This window comes from Haliaeetus albicilla, chromosome 11 (assembly GCF_947461875.1).
Source record: "Haliaeetus albicilla chromosome 11, bHalAlb1.1, whole genome shotgun sequence".
Taxonomy (NCBI): domain Eukaryota; kingdom Metazoa; phylum Chordata; class Aves; order Accipitriformes; family Accipitridae; genus Haliaeetus; species Haliaeetus albicilla.
This window is the reverse complement of record NC_091493.1, coordinates 18,848,799-18,863,931: the sequence shown is the minus strand read 5'-3', so window position 1 is coordinate 18,863,931 and position 15,133 is coordinate 18,848,799. Positions and strand designations below refer to the sequence as shown.

General features: G+C 46.4%; 1 protein-coding gene across 4 annotated transcripts in view; it reads left to right on the top strand.

The window, feature by feature from the left end:
* The window catches only part of TLL2 (tolloid like 2), a 97,047-nt gene that overhangs the window by 43,612 nt on the left and 38,302 nt on the right, over positions 1 to 15,133 (top strand). For 2 of the 4 annotated variants that reach the window (XM_069796444.1, XM_069796445.1), the window contains exon 3: positions 11,701 to 11,778. The exons of the other annotated variants lie outside the window; for them this stretch is intronic. In XM_069796444.1, the coding sequence (XP_069652545.1) occupies positions 11,701 to 11,778 (78 nt within the window). The remainder of the gene's footprint in view (positions 1 to 11,700; positions 11,779 to 15,133) is intronic. 4 annotated transcript variants of the gene reach the window in all.

Sequence of the window (15,133 nt, the reverse complement as noted above, 5' to 3'; positions counted from 1 at the left end):
CCTTCCCCCTTGCCCAGAGGGCTGTATTCTTCTCCCTCAGGAGGTGGTTTCACCTTGCTCCCTGCCCAGAGAGGGTTCGGTGCGTTTGGCCATTTTTCCCTTCCTATATTCACTGAAGGGAGTTCATTCTTTTCCTTACTTGCCTCCTTGGACCTCTCCCTTAGGTGATAACCATGGAGAGCTGTCTCACATGCTGACAAATGCTGTCTTACTGTTATCCTTGCTTCCCAATGTGGGTTTTGTTCCTACTTTTGCTGTGTTTTGTACAGTCCCTATGCGACCTTGAAGTGTGACACAGGAGAAAGCGTGGTGCTTGAATGCTAGATAACATTTGAGTCAACATCAGGCTGCCCACTGCCTCCCTAGGCAGTGAGGTGCTGCTTGTGATGTGCCTGAGTAGCAACAAGAGGTGCTAGAGTCCTTACTCCACCTGTTCCACCAAAAGGTATGCAGGCTCCAATTTTCTTTGGACTAGGGTCTTTCCAGTGTGACACGTGGCTTCAAAACCAGTTGGGACCAGGGGGCCTGCAGTGCCCCTTCACACAGTGGGCTGTGGTTTTCCCAACTTGGCTTATGAGAGGCAGAGAAGTGCTTCATTCACCACAGGAGACATGAAGTCTCTCTCCTCTTTCCCCTTTGCTTGTGATAAAGGTCCTGCAGGGCAGGGTAAAGGGAGTCCCAAGCAACAGGTGAAGATACCACCTGGCCCTTGCCAGAGCACAACCTGAATGACACAACCCTACTACTTGCTCTGCAATCCCCCTGGAGTAAAATGTATTTTTTCTCTTGTCTAGGTTCCCGATGGCAGCTGGTCACGTGAACCACAAAGTTTGTTTTGTAAATGCACTGTTCCCTGAAATCGAGTTTTCTGGATGGTGGCCCCCCGCCTGTCAAAATAAGTGGGTTTATTTCTGCTGTGCAGCCAACGTTCAGCCTTACATAGTTTTTCTTTTAGTGATTTTATGAGCTCTGCTATATAGCTCAAATTAATCCACACAAGCAATAAAGCTTTCTCCATTGTAACGAAAATCCCCAGCTATTTCAAACTCTGCCATTTATTCATTCTTTGTGGAAACTTTGGTTGTTTTTATCCTGTGAGTCCAATTCATATGCTTCTTTTAAAAATCAGCCAGGAAGGCAGTAACTCAGTATTGCTCCTGTCAAATGCTGCACATCAGAAATTAATCAGCTTGGATTTTGCTAATGAGCAATTAACTTTAAGCACCCGAAGACATCTGCAGAAACTATATACGTTGATGCCATGGTTGAAGCTGCTTCCAAACAGCCTGTTTCTATAGCTCCTTCCTATTCAGCATGGTGCCACCATCAGCTTTGGGCATAGCTGCAGCAGTGACACTGCATGGACGATGCTGAGTCCCTGCTGCTCCCTGCTTGACTTTGCCTGGCTTTGGCTCCCAGCCCCGCTGCTTTCCCCATACCCTAAGTTCTCTTTTGGGCACATCTCAAGCACCTGGACATTGGTGCTAGATGGCCTTATTAACCCTTTAAGGAGCTGGGGTAGTCACCATGTAAAGCATTTGTAACATCTGATTTCTGTTTGCAACTGTCTTCCTCTCAATCACTCTTAATTAAATTTTCTTTCGCTCTTGTCTACAGCTGGTGTAACACACTGGGAGGCTGTTCCTTTTACTGATGCCAGAAGAGTCTGAATAGTCTTTTGTGTTTAAGTGGAGGTTATTAAATAGCTTTATATTAATTAACTGTGATGCAGGGAACACATGGGCAAATGCACTTGAGGAGATCAGTTTATCCATATGGAAATTACATTGGAAGTTAAATCCATTACCCTAATTGTAAAATACGACAGTGCTTAGCCAGTGACTGCAGAATTGCCTAAGTCATGCATTTGTTTCAGAGCTGGGCAAATGCCTAATTTCCTTGAATACTTGCTTAAATGAAAAATTGAATTTGCCTCAACTGCATAGGCTGCCTTGTCATTTCTGAGAGTGTTTTAGCAAAAGAATTTGGGGGCAGAAACAGTCAGTGAAAGAGTAGGTTCTAATAAGGTCTGAGAGCAGTCCTTGCAGGATGGTCACTCTGCAAGGCTGGCTTGGATGCCTTGACCCTCAGGCTCTCTCCTTTCAAGCAGGGATGTTGCTGTGCCCACAAAATAAAAGTTGCTTATCCTGTTCAGCAAAATAGCTGGCAGGTCCAAGAAACAATCGGTAGCCAAAATGGCTTGATGGATAATAGCAAACAAAAATAAATCAGAAGTTGTAAACTGCTCGTGGTTGATTGTGAACAGAAAGGGGTTACATTTGTGGAATAAATGTGTTCACTTTGAGCTGCTTGTTCAGGCCTAATTTGGAAAGAAGGCTGGCGCTCATAGCTGCAGCGGACAAAAACACTTCTACTGCGGCTCCCCTTTTCAAATGGCAAGGACAAAGTATTTATTCAGCTGTCAAGTGGGGAAAGAAAGCAAATTAGTTTTAGGCTGAAATGCTGGACTGTGTTTGCTGCTATAGTTCTGAGGCCAGATGGTGACTTGGACAGCCCTAGGGGATGGGTAACAAGCTTCTCCAGGGCAAAGATCAGAGGCAAAAGGAAATATTCAGATTATCTTGCTGTTCCACTTCCTAGAGAGGAGAAGATAGTGTGAGGCTGTGTTAGGGAGGGGGTTAGCCTCTCTTCTTTTCACAGTTGATGGTGTTGCTGAATCCTGGAGTCAGTCTGTTGCAGAGAGTGGGTTTGAGACCTGACTCCCCCACTGAACTGCAGCTGTCCCTGGGACAGAAGGGGCAGCTTCTCTGCCAGCAGCTCTCAGTGGACAGCTCGCCGCAGTGAGGAAAGCCTCTCTGCCACTTACCCCCTCCCAGCTCCCCCGCGGCTTTTTTAATGACTGGAAATGATTTGGGCATGTGTTTCACCAAGGAGCCGGGACCTTGGGGCTGGAGATGGCCTAAGGCTACCCAGCAGTGGCCACGTTTGGCTTGTGCTCCCAAAGCTTTTCAAGCCCCACTTGTCTTTCTGCCTCAGTGCTGGCTCGTGCCTCAGTTTCCCTGCTGTTGGCAGTCAGTTTGGGGTGTCCTTTAAATGAGCTGTGATGGAGCTGGTAGGTAACCAAGCAGACGGGACATCTCGGCTGTATCTGCTTAGGGCGCTCAACTGCCTGTTAAACATGGTGCAGGCTCCTGGGGGGTAAGAAGGCACCAAAAACTCACCAGGAAGCTCCAGGATTGGGAGTGGCTGAATATCCAGGCAGAAAGCAAGTTGGAAGAAAGGTCTCCGTGCTGGCACCACACACTCTCCATGGAAGGAGTTTTAATTGCATTCAAACATAATTTAGCTTCCAGTGTAGTTTTTTAATTTGAAGTTAATTTTTGTCCAGTATAAACAAGGTGGAGGGAAAACAAAAGGATTAGGAAGGCTGAGTGGAAGGAGCAGTCTGGCTGGGCTGTGGAGAGCCCAGGGCTCTGACCGGGAGCCCACAGCTGGAATGGGGCAGGGGGATGCTGCAAGGCAGCACGGGGAGCTGTGCATGGCCATGCCCAAAGGGGCCAGAGTAGGCTGAGGCTGAAGCAATTAGACTGTGCAGGTCAGAGGGAAAGGGATGTTAGCAGAGGGGGGCCGGGAAGGTTTGTACTGCCTGCTAGAACAGTAATGGGCAAACCCAAGCCAGCTCTTACAGTTTCCTTATCACCTGCAAGTTCACTTCTCTTTTTCTTTCTTTTCAAAGGAGAAACAGGGAAGGAGGAGGATTACTGTGAAATCAAGAGGAATGTGGTAGAGAGGCAGACACCTGTTAGAAATAGATCTTGATCCATCAGATTGATGAGAAATCAGGTGCAATGGGGTGAGGGGGTAGGTGGTGCTACACATTACTGCTTTGATGTGCTGGGAGGGGAGAAGTTGCATACTGTGTGTGGGGACCTGGCCATACAGCAGAGATATGCACGTGGCCAAAGTACATGTGTACTCACTTTAGCTTTTAATTTTCACTTGCCTCAGTAAAAGCACTGTAAGCCAGGGACTTGCAGGACTCTTTCACACTGGAAGAAATCGATGACACAACACAGGTTGTAGGTAACTCTTTTCTTTCTTTTCTCTCTCATCTGTCTGTCTTTTTGCCCCAGGGAACAGACGTGGTTGTTACAGCCTGCAGGGGAAGGCCCCTTCCAGTCTTCTCTGTCCTTCCTTGTCTCCAGAGAGCATTGCTCCCCTTAAGCATTGACTCTCAGTTGAAGGGTTGGTGGAGAGGTTGGGTCAGGTTGTCCCATTTCTTGCAATGCCTAATTTAAAAAGAAGATGCATCACAGTATAAAAGTGATGCTGCCACTTCCAGAATAGCAGGGAGTACCTGGGGAAACACAGGTATTGGGGAATGGTGCTGCCTACACTTCTGCTCTGCTGGCCGTGCCGCTCCAAACATGGATGGCCAGCAGAAGGGCTTGGTGCATTAAGTGCTTTGCAGCTCATGTTTGTGGCAGCCCTGTGTTTGCTTAGCTTCCTCTTCTTGTGAACTTCCCTGGGACGTCAGTGTCCTTGCCCTGCACAAGCATTCACAGAGCTGATATGGAGATGACACATCTGCTTGTCAAACCTCTGGACCCTGGGACTCTCCTGAGTTATTGCAGCTAGTCAGCTTACTTTGAATATGAAAAACGGATTCCTACAGGGAATTTGGCATTCAGAATTCTTTAATTTATTTTTCTTTAAGTAAATTGAGGGACTTCAGCTATTCCATTGACAGGAAATGCTGAAGGTTCTATCTCAAATCATTTGCTCAGATCTCTGGGGCCTGGGGGTTTATGAAAGGTTTTTGCTGTAGACTCTCCACCAGCTCTGGGAAACATCTGTTCCGCATTCTGAATGCGTTTTCCCAGCAGAGCTTGTTTTAATAAAATCATCACTTTGTGGTTAGAAAATCCAGTGCAATAAAGTGTTTCTTCTACATTAAAAAGTTCTTGACCAGTGGTTAATGAGGAAGTTAAAAGCAGCATGTAACATCAAGTTTGACTTACCCTGTTCTTCCAGAAGCTTCTCTGATGGTCATAATATGACAGAGTTCACCAGAACTGAAGCTCTGAACAGTGACAAGTGTTTAATGTTACCTGAACTTCTTGGTTTTGTTGATGCTTCATTGTAGATTCTGTTTGAAATCCAGTCTCTAAGCTGTGGCATGTGACTAGCACATATATTGAATGAGACTATGAAAGTTAGGTGTTTTAAGGCATAGACAGGGGAGGTGAAATTGTTAATCATTTTTAAAATGTATTTTATGATGCTTTTTTCCCTTGGTTGTGTCCCAGCTCTGAAATTTCCTCCACAGTAAGACATATTAGAAAAAGTCTTGTGGCAGTTCGATCCACCCGAGACCAGATAATTATGCATACAGTCAAGTTATTCTCTGCTAAATCAGAAAAATAGGAGAACCTGGCAAAGTCCTCAGCACTCACTGGGGACTTCTTTGTCCTCAACGGAGGTGATGAACATAATGGTGGTAGCTACTTTCCAAGTTCAGCTATGGAGCCCTTCTCCTGTGTGGACAGCAACCAGGGAAGGAAGAGGAGATTCAGTGAACATGGAGAGTCTTCATTGGTCTGGAGAGGAAAAATTATCCTGGCTTGGAACTGCTCTGGAAGTGGCAGGTTTTGATTTTAATGGGAACTTTTCCACTTTGGGAAAAAGGGAGATGTTGCAAGCTTCATCCCATCCAACTTCCCATGTAGGAACATTTTGTGTTCTCAAACTGCAATTTTTCAGACAGCTACAATTCCTATTGGCAGTAGTTGGGTTTTAGACTAAAATTCTAAATGGGCATCCTCTGAAAATGAAACTTGACATATTTCAGGATACACTGATAATTCTCCTTTGCTTTCAGTTGGGTAACTCATCTTGCCCCAGAGTACTGTTTTCAGATAAAAGCTAGAAGACAGGTGGTGTTAAAATGTTTTAGAAGTCATCTGCCTCTCAAGCAGCTTTGAGGTCTTAGGGGGACTCAATAGCAGGGTGGTGGGTATTTCTAGGCCCACTATGTGTGTCCTGATTCACCAGTGGGCTGCTTAGCTGCTTTGCCTAGCTTTCCTCTCCTTTTTCAGATAAGAAGCCCCTCATGGTTTGTAATCAAGTGGAAGCAAGGGCAGAAGCTTTATTTAGTAAGGGATCTGATTGCTCCCTCTTTGGTGATTCAGACTACCTGGGCTTAAAAAAAAAAAAAAAAAAAAAAGGCAAAACATGCACAGCAGTAAATACCTTCAATCCTAAATTGCATCTTGTAGAAGACAAATTTTCGGGTCCAGTATATTACTACTTCTTAGTCCCACCCTCTCTTGTGGGAGGTATGGGTACTGAATGGAGTCTGCTTCCTGCTCTTTCCTCAGGTTATGTATCTTTTATCCTGTGCTAGTGGTACAAGGGAACTGCAAACAGTACAGTTTTGATGGCATGCTTTGTGCATTCTCTCTCTCTTAGTGTGTTGTCTTTTCTTTTGGTTCCAGCTGAACAACTTGGACTTCTTTTGACAAAATTGGATTTTCATTTTCCTCTTCTGGAAGAGTGGGAGAAACTGCTTTCTTCCCAACAATGCCACAGCCTGCTGCTTTCTGCTTCGCTGGACCCTTACCTACCGTCTCAGGCTGCCTCTCTAGTTCCTGCAAACAATTTAGGCCAATTAAGCCTGTTCTTCAGCCAGGGTTGCAAGCATGGTGGATTTATCTCAGATTTATGGTGCATTTAAGCTGCTGGATGTTTCTTTCAGTCAGCCAAGCTCCCTTGGCAGTGCTGGTCTGTGGGAAACAGAGAAACGAGTTGTACAAGTGCGCTGTAGGTAGAAGATGAATATTCCCAGCCTGGGCAGAGAATCTCTTGTGTGTTCTCTGCCAGGTCATGCACAGAAACTAACTTATCTAGTTAGGAAGTCCAGCAGTGTCCTGCTGGAGTTGTAGCTGTTAAGCAGGACAAATTGTTAGAAAGGATTGAATCACAAAAATGTGGGCGCTAAAAGATCTTAGGAGATCTAGTACAGCTCCCTGCACAGAGGCACGATCTAACAAATTCTGTATCATCCCTGGTTGTGGGAGAAGCAGACAAAGCCTTAACAGTCAGGCTGGAGAAAGGTGATGGCTGCTCTGGTACAGCAGCAGGTGGGAAGTACTGAGGATGAAAGTGACCTCGGAGGACTTGTTAACTGCTGGATATACGTTAAAAAACAGGAAAGTCAGTCCTGGTTTGCTCATCTCATTACAGGCTATGGTAAGCGGTAGACTAAGCCTGCCTTTTTTTTACTTATTGGCTTTCCATGGAGCATTGTGTCAAACTGAAAATCTCCATTCTTCTCTTCAGTGTTTCTGATGACAATAGGCTTCAATACATACGCGGGCTTTTCATGCTCTAGAGCGGTACCTCTGGAATCCGCTCTGCTCTTGGACATGACAGAATAGTCCAACAGAGAGGTACAATTTTAGGAATGTGTTGAGGGGGCAACAGAACCTGCACATTGCCTGCAGCTTAGGTGTAGCTGCTTCCAGATGCGACGTGCATTTCTGGGCTTCCTTATTTATTGATTATGGCACATCAGTTACTTATCTTTGTTTTGCTAGGATCCTGCATTAGCCTCCTCTTGGGAAGAATCAGAAGAGAGGACTAAATGTCTGTCAAGTCACTTTAATCTTTGTGATATGTTTAGGTATTGTAAGGATAGGAAATGTCTAAAAGCTCAAGTAAATTGGAACAGGATCTTCCAAAATTCTCATGATTCCAAAACACCCTTGTGGGAGAGAAGGGTATGGGTGCTCCCTGTCTGTACTAGTGAGATTAGTAAGTGTTTGAAAATATCTATCTGCACACCCATATCTGGCCTTTGTGTCGCGCTTTCCCTTTTCATCAGTTACAATGAGACAAAATATGCAAAGATGTTGTAGATTTCATTAGTCACACTAGTTTATTCAAACATCTCCTTTGCATAAGAAACCAAGGCTTGCACTGATCTCTGGGAAAGAATGTGCTCACAGCTTGGAAAAGCTGTCTGCGCAAATGACACTGCAGCACGGCATAGGTCAGCAGCTCGGGTGCAGGAGAGGGGGCCCGGCTCTAGGGTTTGGTGCCATCATTTGCAATTCAATCCCACACAGCTCCCTCTTCGGGGAACAATTCACTAAATACAGAGTTGTTCTTTTTTCCTAATTCACCATATAATTCACCTCCCAAGTTCAATTAAGAAGCAATCTGTTTGTGACTGGAAGCAAGCTGCATTTATTTAGAAATACGAAATTATACTTTGCTCTAGCAAAGACCACATGTCTTAATAATTCTGGTGGTGAATGGCTGGTTGGGGTTTCCTTTAAATGGAATGGGATATTGTGTGAAGAATAGCGTACTTTGGGGGGGTGAGAAGTCCTGGGGATGTAAAATTTAGCTGAGAAGAGGAACTTTTGTTGAGCTTGGGCTTAAGGAAGTGACGAGGACTGGGCATGAAAGAAAACAAAGGGAAATCTTAGGATGGGACATTGAGGCTGGAAAAGAGTGATAGAGTTCAGAGCAATCCATCTTGTTGAATCAGGCTTGTTCCTGTTCACACATCTAGTGGCTTTTGTCCAGTCAAGCTCTGTTAAACTATGGTACTTCCTTTGGGAGACAATCCCCTGATTTATTGTGTCTCTTGGACCAGGAAGCTTTAACCTATAGTCAGCTGAGAGTCTGGGTATTTTATTTTCCTCTAGTTAATTTTGTTGCTGTCTTTCATCATCCCTTTCCTGATATTCTAATTAGTCATAGTAGTATAATGTCAGAGAGGTAGAATTTGATACCATCCTCTCAGCCCTCCTCCAAGGTGTCAGAGATATACCTTTTCCCCTGTCCTTGCCCCCTTGGAGGGGCTGGAGAAGTATTTGTAAGAAGCCAGCTCCAGAGCAAAAAGAAGAGTTTTCCAGCTGGCAAAGCAAGACTGGTTCAGGGGCTGGAAGATGTCCGGCTATCTTCGAAGTGTCCACACAGCATCCAGCAGTGCTATATGACTAACACTATCCCCCTTTCTGCATATGGTGGTTGACCATGTTCTTTGTGCTTTACCTTGCCACCAAGACTGTAGAAACTTGCTCTTGCTAATACCTCTACAGAGATCAGCTCATTCAGCCTCCCTTCTGCTCACAGGGCACCCACGATACCAAGGTGGGGAAGGAGAGAGGGGGACAACAGTGGTGGTATCAGCACCACCTTCTTAAGGCTGTGAATGTAGTCTGTGCCAGTTTTATTTATCTGTTATACATCTTGCCGTCTCATGTGTTGTGCTCTCTCACCCTGGGCACCATTTTTGAGTTCTCCCTCCTACTACAGTCACCATGGAGAGCTTTCCTGCTCTGGTTGGTTTTCCATGTTAGGTCTGTGACTGTTTAGTGGCTTGCAGCCCAGATATCTATACTCTCTATAGTTGCTCTCTGGCTTCTGTGGTGTTCCCAAGCTGGACCTTGCAAAATGGAAAGCCTGGGAAACCTGGAAGACAAACAGCTATAGAAAGAAGAGTCTTGTTCTTTCCTCTTCTCCCTCCCCCATTTTTCAACCATGTTTCTATCCCTTTCACTGCATTTTCTTCTTCTGTCCCTGTCCTGAAGGTCCTCTTGCTGCTGGATGATCTCTTAGTGCTCCCTCTTTCCCACCCTCCCTCCCTCCCCACACTCAGCAGCTGCTGATACATAGAATTCAAATCTCAAGACTGTATGACTGTTGGTCCTCCCTCGGTGGGACAATCAGCAGATCCCTGGGTAGATGTTGTGGTAGGGTGCAAAATTATTAAGCAGTCTGAACTTTTTATTAATTTAGACATTTTTAGGAATCTGAAAAATACCACAGAAAACCAATATTGTGAAAATACCTCTGCTTCTTTACCCTTTTTGAAATATTTAGCCTCTCTGAGTTTGGGGTTGTTTTGGTTTTGGTTCTTTTTGCTTTGCTAGCTAGTGTTGGGGGAGTTAATTCAGAAACAGGCATTTTAGGGGAAGTTGAAGATGATGGTGGTGGGAAGAAAGATTAGAAAATATTTTGTGAACAGAAAAATATAGTTACAAAATCAAGACAGAAGATGTGTAATTCAGGGTCTTTCCAGTGCTCTGAAAACTGCTTTGATTAAAGCAACTATCCCTGAGCTGCCTGTGAGCATTCAGAACTTCACTGCGTCTGGTACCTTGCTAACCCAGTAGCCAAGTGAATATGAAGTGGAACTCAGTCCTTCTCCTGTGTTACATGGTTGTGATTTTCTCTTCCATGCTGCTCATGGGAGGGTTGTCTGTAGACCTTAGGATTGTAGGTAACAGGGTGGACATAATGATGCTTATAGAAATCAGACTTTAGTGGTAACATTGTGTAAGGGAGGGAGATCTCAGTTTGCTTCCTGCAGCACAGGTGGGTTTGCCCAGTTGGTATTTTCCTTTATAGTGGGCAGAACTATTCTGAAGTCCTTTGGAACAGAAGTGTGAACAAGTTATTATTTGTTTTAAATCAGTTTCTGGCACTGGGTGACATTTAAAATCTTTTTCTGTGGCAGAATGGATTCAGTATTGAGGGAAGATCCTATTTCTACATCATACATAAAAAAAAATAAAATCAAGTACTGGGCTATTGGCAAGTATTGTAGTACCTTAATGGTCAAAAGACCAGTAGGGGCTATAGACAAGGGGCCTCTGTCTCCGTTCCCTAGCGATGTGACTTTTCTGGGGAGCTAGGATCTCTCCCTGAGTCTTCATCTTATGGTAGAGGATTCTGGATGCACTCCCTCCTGGAGTGCTGTACAGCCTAACCTGGTGGAGTCGTTTCTCCAGCCCCTGCACCCTGCTCCCAGCAGTGCTCTGCTATAGCACACTGGTGGGGAGAGGAAGTAGCAGTGCTGTCTGGAGGAAAGGATAGGATTAGGCACAGTGCTGGTATGAAGATGCCATGGAACTGCTGTGGTTTCTGTGCCCAATAGCTGTGACATCAAGCAGTCAAATCCCTCCCCCAACGTGTTGGTGTCTTGCACATCACGGGAACATCATGAGTTGGTTTTCCATGAGGAAATAGGAAAGCCAGGCAGGGAGGCACTCAAAGTGGGACCAACCAGTTTTGTTTTGGTGACTGAGCTGAAGGGAACCATCTCCATGGACAAGCTGGGGACCTCCCTGTGCTTGGCAGTGCTGTTCCAAGAAAGGGGTAGCTGGCACTGCGTGGAGCACAAGAAATACCTAGGAGCTAACATCATAATTATTCCTGCTCTGGTAGCTAGTGGGTATTAGCATCACAGAGAAGGACTTTTATTTTCAGATTAAGCTGAATTCAGGCCAGATGTATAAGAGTTGATAAGACTGTATTTGTCTGAATGTAGATCATTCTTTGCCTTGACAGTGTATATTTTTTAGTTTGAGATTTAATAGTGGTACTATTGCTACCATCTTCCTTGTATAGCTCCTATTCTCAGTAAATCTCTGTGGAATTAGCCTTCCTAGAAGAGACTTTCTGCCTATTCAGTATATGGGGAAACTAAGGCACAGGATGGTAATGAGTTGCAAGGTGTCACTGTAGGCTAGGAACAAACCTAGGGAAAAAGCCCGGCTTTATCAGGCTCTTAGTCCCTGCTCCCTGTATGGGGAAAGTAGCCAGCTTCTGTGGCCAGCAGACCCCCAAATGGCATCACTGATAGCTGCTGTCCTTCCCATGTCAGAGTTCTGCCAGCCAACTCACCAGGAGATGTGTCTCTGCTCTTCTCTTCCTTTGCAGGAGGCCTGGGAGAACATTCTCTTGTGTCAAGTGAGAACGCCACTTCAACTGATCGTAGTAACAAAGCAGTTAAAAAGGGTAATGTGGTACCCCACCCAGACCTTTGGGTATCTTTTATTTACTTTTTTATCCCCTGTAAAACCATGTTTTGTCCTGTGTACATATGTGTGCCTCCGTGCCTAGGAGACCAGATGTGCCCAGGTGTCTGCGTTTGTTGCTGTTGGTGGGCTCTCTGCAAGGGTGGGTTTGCCTTGTATAGTGTGGTGGGTTGACCCCAGCCAGCAGCCAAGCACTCACACAGCTGCTTGGTCACTATCCCCCTCCTCCAGCAGGACAGGTGAGAGACCAGGAAAAGCAAAAGTGAGAAAACTCATTGGTTGAGATAAAGACAGTTTAATAAGTGAAAGAAAGAGAAAAAAACCAAAACCAAGTGATATAAAGGCAATTGCTCACCCCCATCCACAAGCAGACTGATGTCCAGCCAGTTTCTGAGCAATGGCTACCTTGGGAGACAAAACCCTGCAGATTTTATTGCTGAGCATAATGACATATGGTATGGGGTATCCATTTGGCCAATTTGGGTCAGCTATCCCAGCTGCATCCTCTCCCAGCTTCTTGCCTATCCCATGTCTGCTCGCTTGGGGAGTGGACAGGACTCAGCAGAGTGAGAAAAAGAAAGCCATGATGCTATGCAAGCACTTTTCAGCAATAGCCTGAACATTGGTGTGTTATCAACACTGTTTTACTCATATCCAAAGCATAGTACCTTATAGGCTGCCATGAGGAAAGTTAATTCCATCCCAGCCAGACCCAGTACATACAGGTAGCCATGACTGTCACCAGGACAGGAAAAACATTTTACTCCAAGACAGAGAGTGTAATGCTAGCTGGCTGCTCCTTGCTGTAGGGATGTTTCAGCTACACCAGTTTAAGTTTCTGTTCCCCTGAAGCAGGGCTATCACCCAGGCCAAGTTTTGCAGTTGTCTTCTCCCACTCATGTAGATAAGGTATTGCTTAGGGGATCAGTCCAGACCTGTGATCTTACAGCCATTCCCACAGGGTTGCCCTGTTCTATACAAGATGTTTGCAACCCACTGTGTGCAGGAGGGACTGTTGTTTCCCATGGATAGACAGAGGCAGTGAGGCAGAGATACCATGCAGCAGGTCAGTCAAGCAGGACGGGGCGGGGGGGAGAGACATTTGCACTCATGGCTGCTGTGTTCATAGCCCAGTGCTGTATTCCCGCATCGGAGCTGCTTATGTCTCCTGAGCTGGTGGCAGGCCTGAGGCAGTGGAGCAGTGGGCAAGAGCACTTGAGGAAGGTGCTTCTGCTTGCAAAGCTGTGTTGGTGGCCTGTTTCCACTTAGATGGGGTGGTGCTGCTGTTGGTGTAAAGCTGGGCTGTCTCTGCTGTCCAGATGAGGCTGGGAGACTCCCCAGTGAGTTTCAGAGAGCAGCAGGGACTGTTTCATGGCATGTTGCAGATGTAGAGTGCTGCCCGGGCTGTGGGCAGTGTCAAGAGCCTCCCACCCCCAGCTAGTGAGCAGAAACCTCTGAGTGTTGTTCATCCTGGAGGGAGGGGGGGATTTTAGAAAGGATCTCAGTTGCCCCAGGCTTAGCAATAGTACAAGTCAGTAAGAGAGGTTATGTCCAGGTAGCCTAAGCATTAGAAAGGCTGCATGGCTTTATTTTTCACTGAAGAAACCCTCTCCATACATGCAACTTGGCAGTGACTGTAAGCAGTGCCTCTTCAAGCATGCTGTCCAGATTTCTTCTGTCCCCTGGTGATACAGCATCTGGTGCCTGCTTTCCCCAAGTCGCTGCTAGGGGGTGTGTGTCAGGTGTCTCCAAGCACCCCCTGCAAATTTAAGTTGTTAAAGGCAGAAAATTGTAGCAGGAATTAGGAGCAGTCAAGAGCTGTTGCAGGACTGGTGTGGAGAATTCACCCAAGAAGGTGTGTTGCTGGCAAGGAATGGAAGCATTGATGGCACAGAAGTGTGAACCCAGGGTCCTTCCTCTATGCAGAGCTCCTACTGCACCAGGCACAGGAGGGTGTGGGGCAGATGGCTCCTCACTTGGCTTTGCTGGCAGGAGCTGTCTGTGTGCAAATTCACGGAGATTTTGGGCAGCCCCAGGAGCAGTTTGTGACTGGGAGACAGTCGTCCACAAGACTACTTGTCTCAAGACACTCTCCCTTCTTCCAGCTGTGGCCCTTGTAATGCTGCAGCAGTACCTCTGTGGGACAGGTGTATGCAAAGAAGGGGAGGGTGGTTCTTTTTTCATTGGGGGAACCCCCAACCTCGGAGCATCTGCCTTCCAGGGTTCAGCAGCTGGCTTGGGGATGAGGCAGCTGGCTTGGGGATGGGGCAGCTTCTGAAATGCCAGGTGCAGCCAGCATGCCAGGGAGGTGCTCAGGAGGAAGAGGAACAAAAGGCAAATTCCCAGCTTTGTCCTGCAGCTCAGAGCAAGGCCTTCAGCAGGAAGGGCTGGACCTGGTGAACCAGGAGGGAGGGTTTGAAGTTCATTCCTTCAATCCCCCTGCACTGCCTTAATTTCCTTCCCATTGTTTTGATCCCCTCAGCCTTGACAGTAGTGGTTTGCTTACCTATGCTTCCACTGGAGGGATGAATGGGAGAAGAGGCTCTCAGCAGCCCCTCTAGTCACTGGAGGAAGGTCTCAGCAGGGCTTGTGCTTTTTCATAACCCGGCAGCCCATGTCCCCGACTTGGAAAGCAAAGCTGTAGCAGGTCTTGCTGATTTCCATATGAACCACACCTGGAGCTTAGATCCCTCCTCTTGGAGTTTCAATAGAGGTCTACCAGCACTCAGAAGCCACCCCCAGCAGTGCTGCCTCTCAAGGTGAGAAGGGAGTTCCCCTTGGTGTGACCCTTTAGGCCAGTACTCTCTGCAGGTGTAGCAACCCCTGTACTCTATTATTCCCTTGCCCAAGTCCAGCTCATGTGTTGGCTGTGCGATACAAGCTTATCTAAGAAGTGGTGTCTACGCAGTCCTTACACATGCTAGTAAAGCCTAGCTGGACTATGGCTGCTTTGAGAATTTGGATCACCCATGGCACAGCAAACAGGGGAGTGATCAGACAGGTAGCTCTGAATGGAGGATATTTCGTGCTGGGTCAGACCCACACCACATTAAAAGTGCAACTCATGTAGGCATAACCAGTATCTGAGCAGAGCTGCAGCAGCACAGTTGCAGGGCAAGGTACAGGGTCTGCCTAGAAGCCTATGTGAATCCTCAGGCAGCTTTTACGGCCAGCACCGAGCACCACACAGCCAGGGCTCCTTTGCCTTTTTATCAAGAAATGAGACATATGTTCTGCTTTCCCTTTTGTATTTTTGCTCCTTTTCATTAAAACGAAGAGATTCAGCATGGATGGAGATGTGTGCTAAGTATAGAATGCCTCAGCTTTTCCAGCCT